The sequence below is a fragment of the Bactrocera tryoni genome, chromosome 5, assembly GCF_016617805.1.
Source record: "Bactrocera tryoni isolate S06 chromosome 5, CSIRO_BtryS06_freeze2, whole genome shotgun sequence".
NCBI classification, from domain to species: domain Eukaryota; kingdom Metazoa; phylum Arthropoda; class Insecta; order Diptera; family Tephritidae; genus Bactrocera; species Bactrocera tryoni.
In genome coordinates this window covers 70620898-70637942 of record NC_052503.1, presented here as the reverse complement: position 1 = coordinate 70637942, position 17045 = coordinate 70620898, and the positions used below count along the sequence as shown (strand labels likewise).

The 17045-nt window shown below is 37.1% G+C and overlaps 3 protein-coding genes across 5 annotated transcripts; all 3 read left to right on the top strand.

Annotated features, from left to right (window-relative positions):
- Positions 1-461: 461 nt before the first annotated feature.
- LOC120778407 (probable chitinase 10) lies at positions 462-1892 on the top strand. Its single transcript, XM_040110191.1, has 3 exons — positions 462-468; positions 1018-1598; positions 1665-1892. Exons 1-3 carry the CDS (start codon positions 462-464, stop codon positions 1890-1892), a joined length of 816 nt encoding a protein of 271 aa, XP_039966125.1.
- Positions 1893-2773: 881 nt separating this feature from the next.
- On the top strand, positions 2774-4602 carry LOC120778995. Of its 2 annotated transcripts, none has more exons than XM_040111097.1 (3): positions 2774-2828; positions 3432-3497; positions 3573-4602. In XM_040111097.1, the coding sequence occupies exons 2-3, from the start codon at positions 3444-3446 to the stop codon at positions 4479-4481; spliced, it is 963 nt and encodes a 320-aa protein (XP_039967031.1). In that variant the 5' UTR covers positions 2774-2828; positions 3432-3443; the 3' UTR covers positions 4482-4602. The 2 variants fall into 2 exon arrangements, with proteins under 2 accessions (XP_039967031.1, XP_039967032.1); XM_040111098.1 differs by having other exon boundaries at positions 2798-2822.
- A 387-nt stretch (positions 4603-4989) lies between these two features.
- On the top strand, positions 4990-16675 carry LOC120776356. Of its 2 annotated transcripts, XM_040106913.1 has the most exons (10): positions 4990-5393; positions 5482-5547; positions 5723-5878; positions 6481-6745; positions 7356-7945; positions 8010-9867; positions 9945-10339; positions 10785-11452; positions 12853-15112; positions 15192-16675. In XM_040106913.1, exons 2-10 carry the CDS (start codon positions 5494-5496, stop codon positions 16056-16058), a joined length of 7113 nt encoding a protein of 2370 aa, XP_039962847.1. In that variant the 5' UTR covers positions 4990-5393; positions 5482-5493; the 3' UTR covers positions 16059-16675. The 2 variants fall into 2 exon arrangements, with proteins under 2 accessions (XP_039962847.1, XP_039962848.1); XM_040106914.1 differs by lacking the exon at positions 5482-5547.
- The last annotated feature ends 370 nt before the right edge of the window (positions 16676-17045 follow it).

The following is a 17045-nucleotide window of genomic DNA, read 5'->3' as shown; positions in this document are numbered from 1 at the left end:
GATAGCATTCATAGAAATCGTCGTCCATAGAAACCCTTTTAAAAAAGGCGATTCTGAAAATTGGCTCGGTAAACGCCTTTTTGTATCAATTTGTCAATAACAAAATATTTTTTATTCCTGTTTCATGATTAAATGGTTAATATAGCCTATATAAAAGAAATTTTATTCCTTTTTCCTCACTACCAGAATAAAAATAGGTTATTTTGGAGAGCACTAGACTGATCTAACCCCTTAAGAAAGTATCATAGAATTGAAAATCCAATTGTATATTATAATCATGGCTTGGTAATTATTTCTCAAACAAAACTAAATTAACTGATTTCTTCAGTTACTCGGTAGAGCATAGAATTTGTTGCATATGGCGAAGACATCCATCAAAATTCGAAGTTTTAGATCATTCCAACAACTTAGGAAGTAAGCACTATGAATAAAAAGTGTTTTTGTTCCTGGGATCATATAAAATGCGCAGTTAGTGACATCGAAAAAAGCAGTTGGCGCATTGCATTTTTTAAGGTGTTTTGCTTATTCCCGGATCAATCGAAATAAGGGCATAGTTCGCTTATAAACCCAATATTTACACACGTACGTCATTATCAAAGTTACAGCATCCGAATAGTGTATTTTTTATTGTTTAGTTTCGGGAATGTTTCATTTTTATTTGCTTAGATATTATCACAAAATATATGTTTTTGTATGTTTAATAATATTTCTGCAGATAACTGTTACAATCACATGACATTTCAATTTTTTAATGAAAATTAGTCATACATACTTTAGTATGTCGCTACCCGAAAAAATTTCGCGAACCTATATAATGGCCAAAAATCAATTAATAAACATTCAAAAAAATACCGTACAACGGCAAGGAAGAAAACAAATCAGTAGAGAAAAGCACAAGTGAGTTGAATTGCGAATATTTTGTCAGTTGGAAATATTTATTAAAACATAATGAATAATAAAAAATCCTTGTTTTTTTTCTCAATTTTATTATTAATATTAATTATTTTCTTTTTCTAGTGAAATATGTGCTGTGTATTTTAGTGGCATGCGCCATATTCGATTTACTGAGCGCCGCTTCCAATTCAGTGAACATTTGCAGTGGCGTCAGTGATAACGTGTTCTTGCCATATCTCGGCGATTGTTCCAAATACTATGTATGCATTGGCGGTGCACCAATCGAGCGTAAATGTGACTATGATTTTCATTTCGACGCCAAGGAGCAAAGCTGTACTTATCAGAATGTGGCGAAATGTCTGCCCACCTGCACCAATGCGCTATCATCCTTCTGCTACGATCGCACCTGTACCAAATATGTGCTCTGCTATGCTGGCACAGCAATTATACGCGAATGCCGCGATGGTTTGCAGTACAATGCCGAGACAGATCGTTGTGATTTTCCACAATATGTGGATTGTGTGGATAATATGTGCACATTATTCAATGATCCGAAAAATATTACATTCATCAACAGCCAAGCGTCCTGCGAGAAATACTACATTTGCATGGATGGCAACGCTTACCCACTGACTTGTTCTAATGGCCTACAATTCAATAAGGATTGTGATTGCTGTGATTTCGTGGAGAATGTTCATTGTAATGTGAGTTTAAAAAATGTTATTTTGTATATGGCTTTATACTATATTAACTGCCTATTATCTTTATAGTTAACTGCGGCGACGCGCAACATCCTGTCGTATTCAAAGATACCACCCAGGCGCGCTGATATTGACTGCCCCGCTGATGGTGCCAATTTTATTACACATCCGGATCCAGCCAAATACTACTACTGCTTGAATGGCATGGGTGTTGTGCTTGAGTGTACGCCTGGACTACTCTATGATGCTGAGTTCGAAGAGTGTCGTGCACCAGAAAATCTTTCACGTAAATCTTAAAATTATAAACTTCAAATATTTGTGTACATTTTTTTTTTTTGGAAATAATGATTTCAAATAATTGCGTAAAATATTCAAAAGTATGAAATTAAATTCCTCAAATAGTTTTCATTGTACAGTACTTATGAACATTTACTCCCTAATTGGTTTCACAATACCTAAAGTCGTTGCATTTGTATTGCAGCTAAGGTATGTCAAAGGATAGTGGTCCACTATGGTGTGGCACTTAACCTTGACTGTGCGCCAGTTTCCGATCAATATCAAAATAGTCTTTTCTAAGTAGTGTCGTCCCTTGGCAGATATTGTCTAATATTTGAGTGCATTTCTACCCTAAAAATCCAGCATCAATTCGAAGGCGTCTGTATACAGTAAATGGAATCAGAAAATAGATGAAGTATATATAAATGATTTTACCGCAAGATTATATATAACTACTTGTTCTATAGCTGATTTTCAAAATGACTCTCATTTTAAGCATGGAATACGCGTCGTATGAGTAACATAATATTTAAGTATTAATTTACAATTTTATGAACCTTAAGAATTCTTATAAAGCTGTGTAAGCACAAACACCCTTTATTAAGAGTACTATGAACTATCTACAAGGTATCTGTTTTGTTATTATACATAAGCATATATGTATGTGTATATATATTCTTATATATGTATGTAGCCGCAATAACATTCTTCACGCGCACAACTGATCTTATAAAATCTAAAACACAAATGTTCATACATATGTACATACATAAATACATATATGCATATGTACATATAATATATTTTCACACCTATTCTTCGCTTTGCTCTTGGATTTACCAAAAACAAAGCATCTCTCGGCTTTTCCGAAAAACCGCTGAAAATCGTATTATTCAGTTGCTATTGGACTGTTGCTGCGACAATCGTGTGTGAAAGTTCTTTGTTTTGAAGGTTTTGGTAAAAGCAAATATTTTTTTCAATTTTCGTATTTTCATTGTTTAATGCATGTAATAAGAAATGACAATTTCTCTTTTGAGTGGCAATAGTTTATCATATTTATTTTGCTTACCAAAATATATATTGTTTAAAAAATTTCGAAGGTGACGTTAATAACTTGAAAATATTTAATTAGTTTCTGTGCAATGGCAGCATAATAAATGTTAACTATTTTTAGCATAAGTTGTTCATGAAATCTTTTTATGCATTTGCTATACAGGGTGGTGTGACATTTAAGTGTGAATATCTTAATTAAGCGTCACACTTAGTGTGACAGCTGAAAAATTGCGATTTTATGAATACATTTAAGTATTTTTTCTCAAAACTCATTGGCTCGAAACCGGTTTTAGACCTATTGTCTCTTAAACAAAGTTGTTCTGAATGATTTCGTTTTTTTGGCTCCCTGTAAATCGACCCACTCTAATGTAGGTCTGTATGCACATATAGAAAATGTATTTACAATTTGTTAAGCAAATGCTTTATTATAATTAATCCATAAAAAAGCTAATAAGCGCTAATGTTTATTTAAACTAAATTCTTAGTATACAAATAATATTATTTTAGGTAAACACAAAAATGGTAAATGAACTCAACAAACCGCCTTCACAGGAAAATTTAGCGCTTGGTGAGGTAAATATAAATTTTTTTCAAAAAATGTTGCTCACAAAAATAATTTCAAATAAAAAAAAACATACTTATTTCTAGCGCCTGCTCGATTCGCAAAGGCAATTGCAAGAGATGCAGGAGGAACACCGACAGTTGCTACAAGAAATGCAAGTACTACGACAACGAGCCGCTGCTTTGAGTCATTTGAATGAACAGCAATTCAGTCGTGTTGGCGAACAGCGACGTGGAACGGCACCTACACCTGATGCACACGAAAATAATACAGACCCTCAACAGACCGATGCTACAGAATTTGCCGCTGCAGAAGTTGAGGAGCAAGAAACCGCTACTATTGCCTCACCAAATGATGGCGTGGAACAAAGCGCCAATTTAAATACAGAGAGCATTCAAAAAACACTCAGTTCTTCACAAACGAATGCGTCAGAGAACGACGAGGATAACGATGATCCCGAAACAGCGGAGTATTTGCAGAAAAAGTTAGCGGAAATTGCAGCATTGAAAGCTCGTTTTAAGCATGTTCAGAACATTATGAATACCACTGAAAAGATAGAGGAGCACATAGCCTCGAAAGGTATTCTAAATAGCACTGCTACAGCCGCATTGGAGAGTTCACTAACTAAATTACTTATTGCCGACAGTAAAGACGAAGTGCAGTCTCCATATGTGACCAGCACAACGACTATTCAGCCAACTACTAAATTAAATGAAAGCGATACTAATTTGCAACCAACTACTAAATTAAATGAAAGCGATACTAATACACAAACTGAAGTTAAAAAATACGAAAATACAGCGAACGACGAGGAGCAAACTCTTAATTCATATGCACCATCACAGGTGGCCAATGAGGAGCTACTTTCAGCCATGATGAATATGTTTAGCGATTTTACAGCAGATTTACGTAGTCAAGCGGATGATTTGCGTGCTGAACGTGATCGTTTGCGTGCGCTTAAAGAAGATCTTTTACGCAGGAAGCGTCAGTCATAAAATTTTTTTAAGATATCCTATCATTTTATTAAAAAAAACATTTTATTGATGGTGTATGTATATGTATAATACATTATTTTAATATAATATAAAGTCTACAGATCTTCAAGTGTAATGTTGAGATTGTGGGTTTGCTTTTATATCTCTATAATACATACATATGTACATATATATAGTATATCAAACGTATGAGTGCTTTGGGTACTTTTAAACTTTAAAAGGTAACGATTATATACATTACATCAGAGTTAATTCTAAATAAAGTTTTAATTGCAATTAGTATGATGGAACAAGGTTTTGTTGTTTGCCAATAGATCCGTTCAATGCTGCCATACCACTATACCTTTTATATGGACTACCTAACAGTTTCAATGAATAGAAGATGGCTGCTTACACTCATACGCATTCATATATTTTCTAAATCACTTACATATACATATGTACATACAGCTGATACTTTTCACTCATTGAGAGCAAGCTGCTGATATTTATTTCTGAGAGTACTCAAACGTCTCCGTTTTTTGTTTTTGCTTGCTGGGTAGTCAGAATTTTTGCTTATGATATTTGACATTTGTGCAATTTGAAAAGATATGGCAAACAAACATATGATAAAGAAGAAGAGAATAACAAAACGGAATTGAGTGTAACATTCATAAACTAAAATTTGTTGGTGGAAAGTGTAGAACATAACTTTGATGTAAAATTTCAAATGAAACAAAAGAACTCTTTGGCTGTCAGAAAATTTTGTAGAAACTATACATTTGTTGAATAAATGTTATAATAGTATTGGAAAAATTTCGTAATATTAATTAATAATTCGATAGGGAATAGTGGAAGCGTGAATGGTTACTAATAAATGAACTCGAACGCAGAAGTGATTTAGGAAGCAAAAGAGCAAAAATTTCAAGCCAGGTCAGTGTCTACAAATAAGGGACAAACTGAAATTAAAATTTTTTATTTAAAATATGAATTAACTAATACCATGCCCTCTGTAAAATAGCTATAGAAAGTTATGGCTCCAGTGAAAAATGTAACTACGGTTCAGGTCACAAAGGAAACAGAAATGGTAAGGTGAAGTAATTTAGAGCAGGATTACAACCCCTGCAATTTGTTGAACATATATACACAAATTTATATGAATGATTATTGGAATGAAAATTATAAACTCGTTGTTTGCGCTATTAAGCAACTTAAGTATATTGAAACCATATATTGAAGTTATAATGTATTATATCTTATAGCAAAAAAGTAAACAAACATTAATGCAACAACAACTTCATAAAAGATCACATAGATCTGCACAAAGGCATCGCATCAACTCTGGAGTCAGTGGTGGTAGCGGAACAACAGGCACATCTTCAGATGGTTGTGTACAGTGGCAAGTAAATAGCAATGATGTAAGTTAATATAATTTTTGTTTGCCATATGTGAACGTTGTTTTTTAAATAATGTATTTTCTTAGTTTTTTAATGAAATTTGAAGTAAAATTATTCCAAACTAGTAAATTTAATCTGATCATTTATTTATATTTTGTTTTTTGTTTTTTGTAAAATACATATATCATATTTTATCTAAAATGCTTGCTTGGGTATGCATAAATATGAATATTCATAAAATGCTATTAGAAGTATAAACAAACTTAATAAGAGCATTAACTATTTTATCTCAAACAGAGAAATTTTCCAAAATGTTTTCTACTAAATTATGTTAGAATAAGAGATTTGACTTTCGGCAAAGATCTCGCAATTCAGTACCGATTTGGACACGAACGTGTCAATACGAGTAGACCATCACAGTCGAATCCTCACGAATTTGTTTTGTAATTGAAAAAAGCACATGTAAAAATACTTTCAACGAATCTTTGAACTTTCAAAAATAGCCGAATTTCACATTACATAGTTTAAACATTTAGTTGATCACAATTGAGTCATTCAAAGTGTCATTGATATTAATTTGCTGTGCGCTTTTAATAGTTTGGTGTTTTACACTCTATTTAAAGGATTACGCAGTGTCAACGAATCGACCAACAAATCGTGGTGCAACTGTGAAAACGCATAGAGCATCGGCAACAACCAGCGGCGAAACTGAAACAGCTTTTCCGAAAGCAAACAATCGAAATTTTAAAAAAAGCAATATTAATAATAATAATAATACAAGTTCTGGAACAGCGGATGTGCAGAGAAAAAGACAACATAGTCCAGAAAAATCATCAACACGTATAAACGGAAATATAACTGGTAGTCATTGCGACATAAGCAAAAGCGGTAAGTTATTGATGTCACGAACAATTCTGATTTTGAATGAAATATATGTATAAAAATTTATTTTATTTATTTTATGATTCCTTTGTAAATTTAGTGTATTTTTACCTGTTTGTACATCATATATGTATTCGAACACGAGTAGCGACTAGCGCATTTCTAAAAATAATATCTAATTTTAGTTTTCCTCAATATCTTTTTGCTTCGGATACATTTTTCCCCTCTCTACGCAACCCAAAGGAAATACATAAAAAGTGATCTGCCTCGTTGTACTTCTCCAAATTAGACATATACTTTCAAAATAGGAAATATAATTTCCTCTTTGACTGTCAAATAAACAAAATTTTTTATCTTACATATTGATCGTGACAAATGACCGCGCGTTACGAAATATTTTATTGTCTCGAAATGTTTATGATGAATCATTGCTCCAGAGAAATGCATATGTGCTAAAAATAAAACTTTATGTAAACATTTCTTATTTCCGATACTAGACCAGTAAATAGATAAATTTAAACGAAATTAGTTTTTTTATTATAATATTTTGTGATATATACATGCCATATATACATTTTGTAAAATAATAATATTGGCATTCCATCCTTAAAATCAGAGCAAAATACAAAACCACCCTCGGTATTGCCTTGTTCATCATTAGAACCAAAGTCTGCGGAACGTGTGTTAAGAGAAGCTAGTAACTCGCATGGAACTAACTCTGCACAAATACAAAAAATATTAAAGGAACCACATGCAATTTCAAAAGCCAGACAAAGTTCACTTGTAAAATTAACTAAAGTGAATAAAACCCCGTTGTTGCCGGTTAGACTACTGAATTTGGGCACCAGCATAACTACAACGCAAACACCAACTATTTCGGCTTTGTCAACGGCTGTAGCAAGAGCGGCGTCTGCCACCAATCCGCAACAAATTCCCTTTGGTGAAGGCGTAAATGTTGAGTCAATTTTACTACAACGTCTACAATTAATTAAACATTTTTTGAACGTAACGGCGCCAACAATTACATCCCTCAATCAGCGTTTACCAAAACAGAACGAAGATATTACACCAAGAGTAAGCGTAGCTAATTTAACTGTTCAACAAAATTCGCCTAAGCCGTTAATGGTATATGAAAATAAATCCGAAAGTATGGAGCGTGAAGTGGTAGTGAACTCAGCAAGTCTAGAGGATGTCGCACTTAGTGAGGTACATATGTACATAGTAATTATTGTAGTTTACGTATTAAACTAAAACCATTTTTTTATTTCAGTTGAGCGATAATCGCGCACAATCTATACAATCATTGCACAGCGTTGAAACGCCTACACCAGATGATTCACCCAGCTTCGATGAGTTGCAGCAACGTTTGGAGACTTCTAATCGTAATATACAAAATATGCAAGAGCAGCAACAACAGCTCTTGCGTTTGCAAAATGCCGCTAAACAGCATTTGAGCGAGATGGAACATCTGCGCCAACAGGCTGGTACCTTAAGTTTTGGTTCTAACCAACTAAACGGCTCCTCAAATGCTGATGGCACACCTGAATATGAGTCAATCGATCAAGTGCATTCAGATATGGCCACATTGGTTGGTCGCATGAAGAATCTCACGACATTTATACAAAATCAGAATGAGTTAAGCAATCTACTGGGTGATGATGGTCCAGAAATCCTAGCCGAACAGGAGGCGTTGCAACGTAAACTAGAATCCTTGCGTGCGCAACGTGATGATATGCGTACATTGGTGAGCGAATTGCAGGATATCAATCGTAATGCCGAACGTAGGTGTGCTATGGGTACGAAGGAAAGCGAAGATGAAGCGACTGTTAGCGAGAAACCAGTGGTAAATAAAAACACGCAAGAGCACGAAGAAACACCAAATGCAACTAACGGCGCACGCATTGTGCCGGTCACTTATACGCGGACTGTGCCCATAAAACTCACTAATGGCGGTGTAACTGAACCAGCCGGAAATGCAGCTATTAACGCTAATGATGATGATGACGAGGATGGCGATCCTGAAGAAAATGCGGCCACCGCTATGCTTATACAACAGAAAGTTGCCGACATAGAAACGATGCGTAAGCAATTACAACGTCTAAAGGACATGATGGAGACTGTGAATATCATAGAGGCGCGTACATCGCGTGATGTTAATGATATCGGTCGTACACCACCACGTGAGCTACGTTCGCAATCACGCTCGACCGGCTCGTCGTTTGACCGCGACTGTACACCGGTTTCGGTTGTGCCGGCACATGCTGCTGGCAGCGCGGATGACGTTGGCGAAGATGTATATCTTACACGAAAAATGCGTATGATTAATGAAGTAACCGCAGATTTACGTGCGCAGGCAGAAAGTTTGCAGGCCGAACGCGATCGCATAAAGGCGTTGAAGGAAGAGATCGTTTTGCGCAAACAACAAGCTGCGGACGCAGCAAAACTTGGTGAAGATGCTTTAAAGCGCAGCAGTTTAACACCTACCCCCACACCACGCAGTCGTAAGCAACGTGAAATCGACACTCCCACCCCACCGCCTTCAGCGACTGCCGAAAGCGATCAACTCAAGAAAGAATATGAGGCAAAGAAAAAGGAATTCGAATTGTTGTGTCAACGTTTACAACAAGATGAAAATAGTGCTACTATTGCACCAATTGGCATTAAAGCACCACGCCGTAGCGATACTGTCTCCGAAGCCGACGATGAGGCAGATTGCGATGAAGAGCTGAATGATTCGGACATCCCCACATCGAATACAACTTCGACTGGACGGCAATATTTTTCGGCGCCCCAACAACAATCTACTCCGGCACAACAACATCGCGCGGCAGCAAAGGCAGCTGTAACTGCACATACATTGGCTGCCGGAGCGGCATCGGCAAAAATTAATGAACACTGTCTTCAAACTCAAGGTCAACGAATATCGGCCGGCGCCCTTGGTAAGGAAGACAGCTTTGACACGAATTTAACATCATCTACGGCAGCTGAACGTCGCCATTCTACATTAGCCAATGCCAACAGTACCACGCAGGAAGGTGCTTCGCTGGAAGCTGGTAGTGTACAATCTGGCAGTTCGCAATTCTCAATGCCACCACCAATGCCGCCCATGGGCGCTTGCAGCAGTTGGCGTAAGTTTTTTAATAAAAAAAATATTTTATTATTTGTATACAATAGTATATTTCAAATGTCTATTTTAAAATATCAGCACCGCTGCCGCCAATGCCCAACACTTGGAATCCACAATTGTACTATGGTTTCGGCGCACCGCCACATCCATTAACTGCATCACAACCGAACTCGGCAGCAACAAATCAGAGTGTTGGTGCACCATTCACCCCTGTTGGTTTGCTGCCACAATCTGCCGTGAACAGCGAATGTATTTGCAGCGCGGCAAACAGCGCTACTAACGCGCCCATTATTAGTGGACCAACGCCAGCAACTAGTTCCACAAATACGGCTGCACAATTGGCCGCCGATCCTGTATTGTTACAGCAATTCGTGCAAACTCAACAAATGCTCATCAATTCTGTATGCCAATGCAATCAGATGTTGTGGCATCAGCAACGTGAAATTGATGCTTTGAATAACACAATACATGTGGTGAGTAGACAGTAAAGCGGGTCGATTTGCAGGGAGCCAAAAAACGGGAAAATCGCATATGTGGGAAATGTTGTACGCATAAATTTGAACATCTTTGTATGAAAGCCACCGATTTTTAAGGCGAAGTTTTTAAGGATCATACAATTTGTTCGTCGGTTTTTCTTATATTCGAATGAAATTTAATGCGTAGGTGCATTTTGATATTCTATTGATGATTTATCGAAATCGGAGAACTACATATATCATATACATATCTTCCTTACTACTGATTATTCAGCTTTTTTAAACTTCGTCTATAAAATCGCTGGCGGTTTAAAACCTATTTTAGATCCATGTTGTCAGAATGGTCCGCAAGGCATTTCCCACATACGCGATATTTCCATACAATATTTTAGTTAGTACGTCAACACTACAATCATTCTAACAATATCACAATTTTCTACAGTTACAGGAACGTTTACTTACTTTGACTGGAAACGTCAACGCTGTACCGCTAACGGATTTGCCCTACTCACTGCGTGCCGAATCGGTCCCACCTCCCGGCATAACGGCAGGCACATTGCCAAACAATCTCTATTTGAGCAGCTCGAATCGTGCGCAATCCGAGCAACCAGCGCTTTTCATGCCCGGCCTCACCACCACCACACGCAATAGCGCATTCTCCAACTATCAACGTCATCAGCAACAACAACAATATCAACAACATGGTCGCATCGCAACAGCTTTTAGCAGCGAAACACAACACAGCAACATAGCGGCGGCCAGCAGCACCAACGCCGGCCTATATAACACTTTAAATAACGCTGCACCACCACCACCGCCCAATCACGGCGCATCACATTACAACAACGAAGCACCGCAATCACCACCACTGCAGGGTAATGCGGCTGGACCAGGCCCGATTTTTATGCACCATCACAATAACGCTATACACCAAAATAATGCTAACTTGCGCACACAAAATCACTATGCTAACAATTTGCATCAGCAGCAGCAGCTACAACAGCAACAACAACACGGTCATAGTAACATCAATATTGGCGGCGGTAATACATTGAATAATCAAGTGCCACCTGGTAATCGTGCCAACAATTATTGGGACAATTTTCGAAGGTAATTTCGATGCATTGAAGTAGAAAAATATTACGAAAAAATCTCTTTAAATTACAATATTGTAGTTAACTACATCAAGGGTACTGGTTTGTTATACTTTATTAACGTTATTGCGGTGCAATTTCTTCTACAATTTCTCTTCAACAACTTTTGCACATTTAATATAACTTTTACGTATATTTGTATCTGACTGGGAAACGTTTGGTTATTCATTGTATCTACTTCTGTAATCTATTAATCTATCCAAATTTCCGTCTCTAGAAAATTAAAAAAAAAATCTCTTTAACGCATACTTCAAATTCGCACTATCAAATTATTTATAAAACGTATTTCTTACTATTAGCACCTATTAGTTTTTTTGATTAGTTCTAAATGAAAATTATATATTTTGTTATGGCTGAGTTTTTTATTGTATAAAAAATTAGTTCACATATTATCTATCGATTATTTCAATAAAAGAAATGTGCAGGACATTTAAATACAATTATATTTCATTTTCCCAAAGAAAATAAGCTAATGATGGTGTGGGTAAGTTGCTTGCACAATGAGGGTTTAACTTTTTATTGTTTATGTTTTATGCAACTAACACCACAGTTGATGCGTGCTATGAATATTTGTCAAAATTAAACGCTTCAATTATAATATTATAAAACACAAGTAAATTTAAAAGGCTTTCGTTTTAGTTTAGTTTTGGTATTAAACAAAGTTGAATACTAACTTCTGTTTTATATAAAACAATTTAGTTTTTGCATGCCATATTTTAATACTAGCAGCTTGGCGTGGACTGACATCTCGTTATATTCAATTGATAAACAATAACTAAGTACAAGGTTGCAAATTTTATTATTCAAACATTTTGGATTGAAAATTTAAATTTTTAAAAACGAATTATAAATTTTTGTGTAATTCTTAATTATATGCTTGGGAATAACATTTGTCTTTGTTATTTTCCAATCCGAGATTAAAATTTAAAAATAAATTTCAATTTAAAAATAGCTTAATCCGGTATGTGGGTTTAAATTTTTTTTATTTTATTTTAATCCGGTGTGTGGGAACCCTGTTTAAGTATTTTAGTTTATCATTTCGAAGCTTTTTTTGAATTACAAAATTTAAATTTTATTTACAATTGTTAATATCGTTAATTAATGACGTTGCAGTAAACAAGTTTATTGTATAAGTAAATCAGAAGGACATATAAAACGTTAAACTCTGTTCTTATTATTTTGCGTAATATGTATGTATATTGCATAGTCCTTCACATTGCCACCTTGATTTATTAAAAACATAATCTACAACTTTTATATTCCTTTTTTGTACGCTAATCCCTAATGCTTATTTCGAATAACCAACAAAAACAAATTGCAAATGCTTTTTTTCTATTTTACTCTTTTACAATTTAGTTATTCGCGTCAAAATTTGCTCTCTACCAACTCGAATAAAAGCAATGAAGAGCAGCAACAGCATAACCAACAACAACAACAGCAGCACCAACATCAACTATATTTACAACAACGCACAATCGATGAAACTGAGGCACGTGGTGCGGCGCAATATCGATCACAATCGCAAGGCCTACGCCGTTCCGTAACAACAACATTGCCTGCCGCGCTGACCAGCAGCAACTTGCAGCAATTACAACGGCAGCAACAGCAGCGAGAGGAGGCGGTGCAGCAACGACAGCAGCAACAGCAACGCGCAACACAAACTCAGCCACAATTATATCGCACAGTTGACGGTAGTAACAGCAATAGTTGCAACAATTTGAATTACGAACGCAATGCGAATGACAATAAGTATTTGCGCACGCTGCAGCGTTCGCATATCAACCGCTATCAGCAGCAGCAGCAGCAGCAGCAACAAAATGTCGGACCTATAAATTCGTTATACACCAATCACAACAACTTATATCAATCCTCCTGGCTACCGCCTGCCGGCGCTGCTGCGAACGCCACCAATTGCGCCGATGTCAATACGGACGCCGACAATGTTGATATTGATGTATACGATGCGTACAACATCATTGACAGCGATTTGGCTGCGCCCTATGCGCACTTGAGCAGCAACATGGGCTCTAATTCGAGCAATATGTTGCGCAACATGAACGTCAACTTTGGCAATAGTCCACATTATCAGCGCAATAAGTTGTTAACAAAACCAAATTGTCGTGGCGCCGAAGCCATGGATCATCATAATCCAAATAGAATGCAAGCAGAGCAACAGCAACAACAACAACAGCAACACCAACGCATACTGTCACAGCAACAGCTGGTGTTACGCGCCCAACAACAAATCGATCAATCTACAGCGCCAACCTTACGAAACATGGTTGATTTCACGCAGGCGCGTCATCTAGATTTGTTACCCGCCTCGGTCAGCGAAGCGGTTGCTGCAGCCGAAGCCCAACTTCGCAATCGCGAACGTGTCGATCTTTTACTACGCACTGTGACCGCTGACGATAACGACACTATCAATGTTTTGCCCACCACAGTGTGTGTCAACTCAACAACCACCTATAACTCGCCATATATGCCAAACGCTAATGCATTGCAATTAATGGACACCAATGGACTTATTAATAATACGCCCAATATTAATAACGAGAATGCTGCACATGAAGTGGAAACTGAAGGTGAAACCGCGGCCGATTTGAACGTAGACATAGACTTGCTAAACGATGAGGAGGAGGACGATACCACATCAGAAGAGATTAAACGAAATCTACTCGTGAATGCTTTGAAAAATGATAAATTTACTACCAAATTCTATGAGTCAATAAAAGAAGATGTTTTCCGTCGCCTCGAACGCATGCTGCTCGAGAAGGAGTCAGTTGAGACCAATTGTGTGCGTAATGGTGGTCAAATTTGTGATGGTTTTGCCGGCCCAAATGCCGCCAGCTCTGCTCACGACCAGGAAGAGTCCAATGATTTAATAGGGGCATCTGATTTAACCCGAGACCCAACGCGTAAATTCAATTTGAATGCACGCATGGGCAATCAACAGCAACAGCAGCGCTTGCAGCAGTATAAGCAACAGCAAGAACAACTGCAAAATCCATTACCAATGTCAACTAACTTTAGCACTGGACGGACACCAAACTCAACCAACTCTTATGCGATCAAGCAAGAATCCAATGATGATCTTGCAGCTGAGGATGATCAACACGCCTTGCCAGCCGCTCCAGTTAACGCAAATGTGAATAATCGGCAAGCAGCTGCTTTGCAAGAGAATGCAGAGGAAGATGAATATGGTGCAAATAATGCTGACACCGAAAGCAACAAAGCGGACAATGAGGATGCCGCAGCAGCGTTAGTGGAGTCAATGGCGAACGTTGCCAATACAGACCACATGTCAAGCGTACCGCCAGCAAGAGAGAGTGAACAACCAGAGGAGGATGATATGCTTTACAACAATAGCAACATTACAAGTAATAATGTGACAGTTAGCGATGCATCGGCGCCTAGTCAGACACACCAACATAAATTGTCTGGAAGCAACGTTCGCAGGGATGGCAACACCGTTCCAAATTGGCGACAAAATGTATTTAATCATGCGGAATCAAATACTAGCAACAAATCGACAACAGCTAACAGTAATAAACCCAAAAATCGAACGGATGCTGTGAATAACAGCGGTGCAGGCGGTGATGCGGAAGCAATGCCGGTGAGTATTTCATTAGACAAGCATTACGGTGTCATAACTTATCAACTTACATTTAAATTTAATTTTTACCTGATTTCAGTCCTCTATTGTCGGCAGTAACACACGTCCAACATATGGCACTGATCTTATCACATACATAATTACACGTATACATAACCAAACGCATGTCAACACACAAATTAACGACACTGTGTTGGTGGAAATCGCTAAGTTGACCGCCTGCGCAGTGCAAAAGTTCGCACCAATGCTTGTAAACCATAAAACGCTCCCCACGGCTTCGCCACACATTTCGCCACACATTTCGCCCAAGAAGTTCTATATGAGAATCAAAAAACTCTGCGCACCACGTCAACGTGACGAATTTTTGCAATGGTATCGCAATTATCTGGAAGGTATTTTCCCAGGCGCGCGTTCTGAAGGTGAGTGGCGGCAAGGTGACGATTTAAGCATGAGTGGCACTTCTGAAGCGTCAAGCGCCAGTTTAGAGTTACCACGAAATCGCAATAAAATGGCAAATCAGCAGCAGACGCAACAACAACAGGGAACAAGTAATAGCAATAAAGAAAATAACGACGAAGACTTGGCGGAAGCTGATCAAAACTCTGCTAATAGTAGCAACAATACCAGCAACACTTTATTTGATAACACTTTCGCAACCAACACATTAATGCATGAAAATGAACTTGAAAACAAAGAAAATCCCGACGATAATGTTGTTAAACCAGAAAAGGACAGCGCGAAGACCGCTAACAACAATCAGAGCGGCGAGGTGGCGGGTGCGTACTGCCTGATGCCGTTATCAGCTGCTGCCAGCGCTGCAGCCGCTGTAACCGAAGAGGCTATAAATGCTGCGATACAACATCGAGATACGCAACACTTTGCTACAAACGGCGCTGAGGGCGGCACAGCGGAAACTCATTTTACACCACATAATACCTATACCTAGTTAATTGTATACATTTATATGACGCTGCAACTGATCACTACTCTATTACTCGTCGCCACAATGCTTTCTTCGCCTATGCTGTCTGCAGCGTTGCTATTTGCCTACGAATTCTTGTGACTGTACATGTTGCTCAGAGTTTGCCAGCTCAAACGGTGTTGAATATATTCACAAACGAAAAGAAAACTTTATAAAAAAATATACTAATAGACTGTTTCCATAATTTAATACAAAATAAACAAATTTTACGTTAATTAGTCGACTATGTGTGGCACATACATATATACATATGTGCGTGCAAATATAAAACTATTTTTAATTTATTAATATTTCGTGTGTTGTGACGTCTAAATTTTGATTATTTTAAAAGAAATTGATATATTTATTATTTTATTACTACATACCAATAGGCATGCGTTAGATTCTCGTAAGCTGCGCTAGAAATATACATTCCCACAAAATTGTAATTAACTTTCGGTTTATATTTATGTAATCTTTTGTCACACTATATATGCGCGATTTCATATGGATGTAGTTAATACAAATGCAACTGAAAAATATATATGTAAATTTGAACTCAAACAAATAAACTAAAAATTACTTCAACAACAGTAACGGTATATTGAATATTTTTATATAAATCTATCGCCACATAGTTTTGAAGATCTAAGAAGGAGTAAGTATATATACATAAGTATCTAAGTATGTACCAAATTACTTTCTGATTTTATCCATTTTCATTCTTAAAATATTTGCGCTGGGTTGTTGTAGCTTTAGTGGTTTAGGAGATGTGTACATTAAACTTATTATAGAGAGGGGACTCGGAATAAATAGAGAGATTATCGGAAATCCTCCCCTACCCCATTTCAACACTCCCACTTAGGAGAAAGAATCATTTTGACGATTTTCTCCTCAAAAACCGGCAATTTGGAACACATTTTTATTTTTCTAAATTTCTGTGTAAATCCAAATTTATTTTTTCATTAATAA